At 55.0% G+C, this 1,380-nt stretch overlaps 1 protein-coding gene across 1 annotated transcript; it reads left to right on the forward strand.

Moving 5' to 3' along the window:
- Positions 1-979: 979 nt before the first annotated feature.
- On the forward strand, positions 980-1,161 carry GNI_223730 (hypothetical protein; the record flags this gene model as incomplete). Its single annotated transcript, XM_011135619.1, has 1 exon — positions 980-1,161. A coding segment is annotated over one exon (182 nt), but the record flags the coding sequence as incomplete, so codon positions are not given.
- Between the last annotated feature and the right edge of the window lie 219 nt (positions 1,162-1,380).

Here is a 1,380-nt window from a genome sequence, read left to right on the forward strand (position 1 = left end):
CTGACAAGAGAGCGTCAACAGTAGCGGAGTTGTTTAGAGACTGTTGGTATAGGTACTTCGGAGCACCGCTAGCTGTGTTGGTTGACGGGGCCACTGAATTCAAAGGAGAGTTCTTTGACCTGGTTCAGAAGTGCTGGAAGTGCAGGTTATATGTGACTGCGCCGTACCGACCACAAGGGAACGGTGTTAACGAGTCGAGTCACCGTGGAATATCGAAGGCTTTGCATGGAGCGGAGTGGAGTGGTTCGGAGTTGCGGGAGGCCGTGAGTTCTGCTGTGCTTGCGCACAACAACATCCCACACCCAGCGACAGGGCTAGCACCAGTGATGGCGTTGATAGGAACTGACGCAAGGTACTCAAATGAGTTGCCTTTAATGCGGCCGGAGGCTGTGAGAGTGGACGCACTTCTGGAGTTGCGTTTCCCGACAATGTTGAAATATGTGTCGACGGGCATGATGACCGAAGGGGAGCTTGGCATTGAGGAAAACGAGCGCGACATCGCGGTTGGTGACGTGGTACTGTACAGGTTACATGAGCGGTCGCCGGAGACTCATAGAGGGTCGCCGTCGGTTTTTGTGAAGGCCCACAGGTGGTCAGTGCCGTGCCAGGTGGTTGCGAAGAATACAACACGCTACATGTGCAACCTGTTGGGTTCCAGCGCGGAGTGAGTGTAGTCAGGGTGTCTGCCGCGGAGGCAAGGCATTGGATTGACAGAGTGCCGCAGCCCCAAAGGATCCCGGAGTTGTTGAAAGCCGCGGAGGAAGTAGTGGGGTCTAGCGGGATCCCCCGGAAACGAAAGCGCACTGACAACGAGCGAGACAACGACGACCTGGTCAAGGCGCCTGAGGAACTCGTCATGTTCTCAGCCGAGGAAGGCTGTGGTCTGTCGTAGTCGTGTATCGTCATTTGTCGTGTGCACGTTGTGTCTACGGGCCGTGAATCTTTAGGGTAAAGGGGGGACGCAAAACAACAGTAAGCCATGGTCGAGTCTACTACCCACGAGCACGACGGCGGCCTGAGTTCAGTCACGGAGGACCTGCGCGGTTCTGCTGACGACAGAACAATCGAACCGATCTGCGACCTCCTGTCGCAATCTACGCTCACAGATTGTGGTTTACAGATCGTCTTAATAGAATGTCAGGATACGGAGACCAAGCGCAAGTACCTCATATGACCCCCGGCAGAATGCCCACGAACGAAGAGGGAGCACAAATGTCCCATATGACACCCCAAAACATGAATGGAGATTCTCCCACAACGCATCATGGCAGGAGAGATATGCCTCACACGGCGGGAGAGATGTCTCACACAGGTGGAGGTATGCCTCAGATGAGGGGGTATGCATCGAATGACCAGAGATATGCCATGTGGACCACCCCC

This window comes from Gregarina niphandrodes (assembly GCF_000223845.1).
Source record: "Gregarina niphandrodes unplaced genomic scaffold scaffold00199, whole genome shotgun sequence".
Lineage (NCBI taxonomy): Eukaryota > Apicomplexa > Conoidasida > Eugregarinorida > Gregarinidae > Gregarina > Gregarina niphandrodes.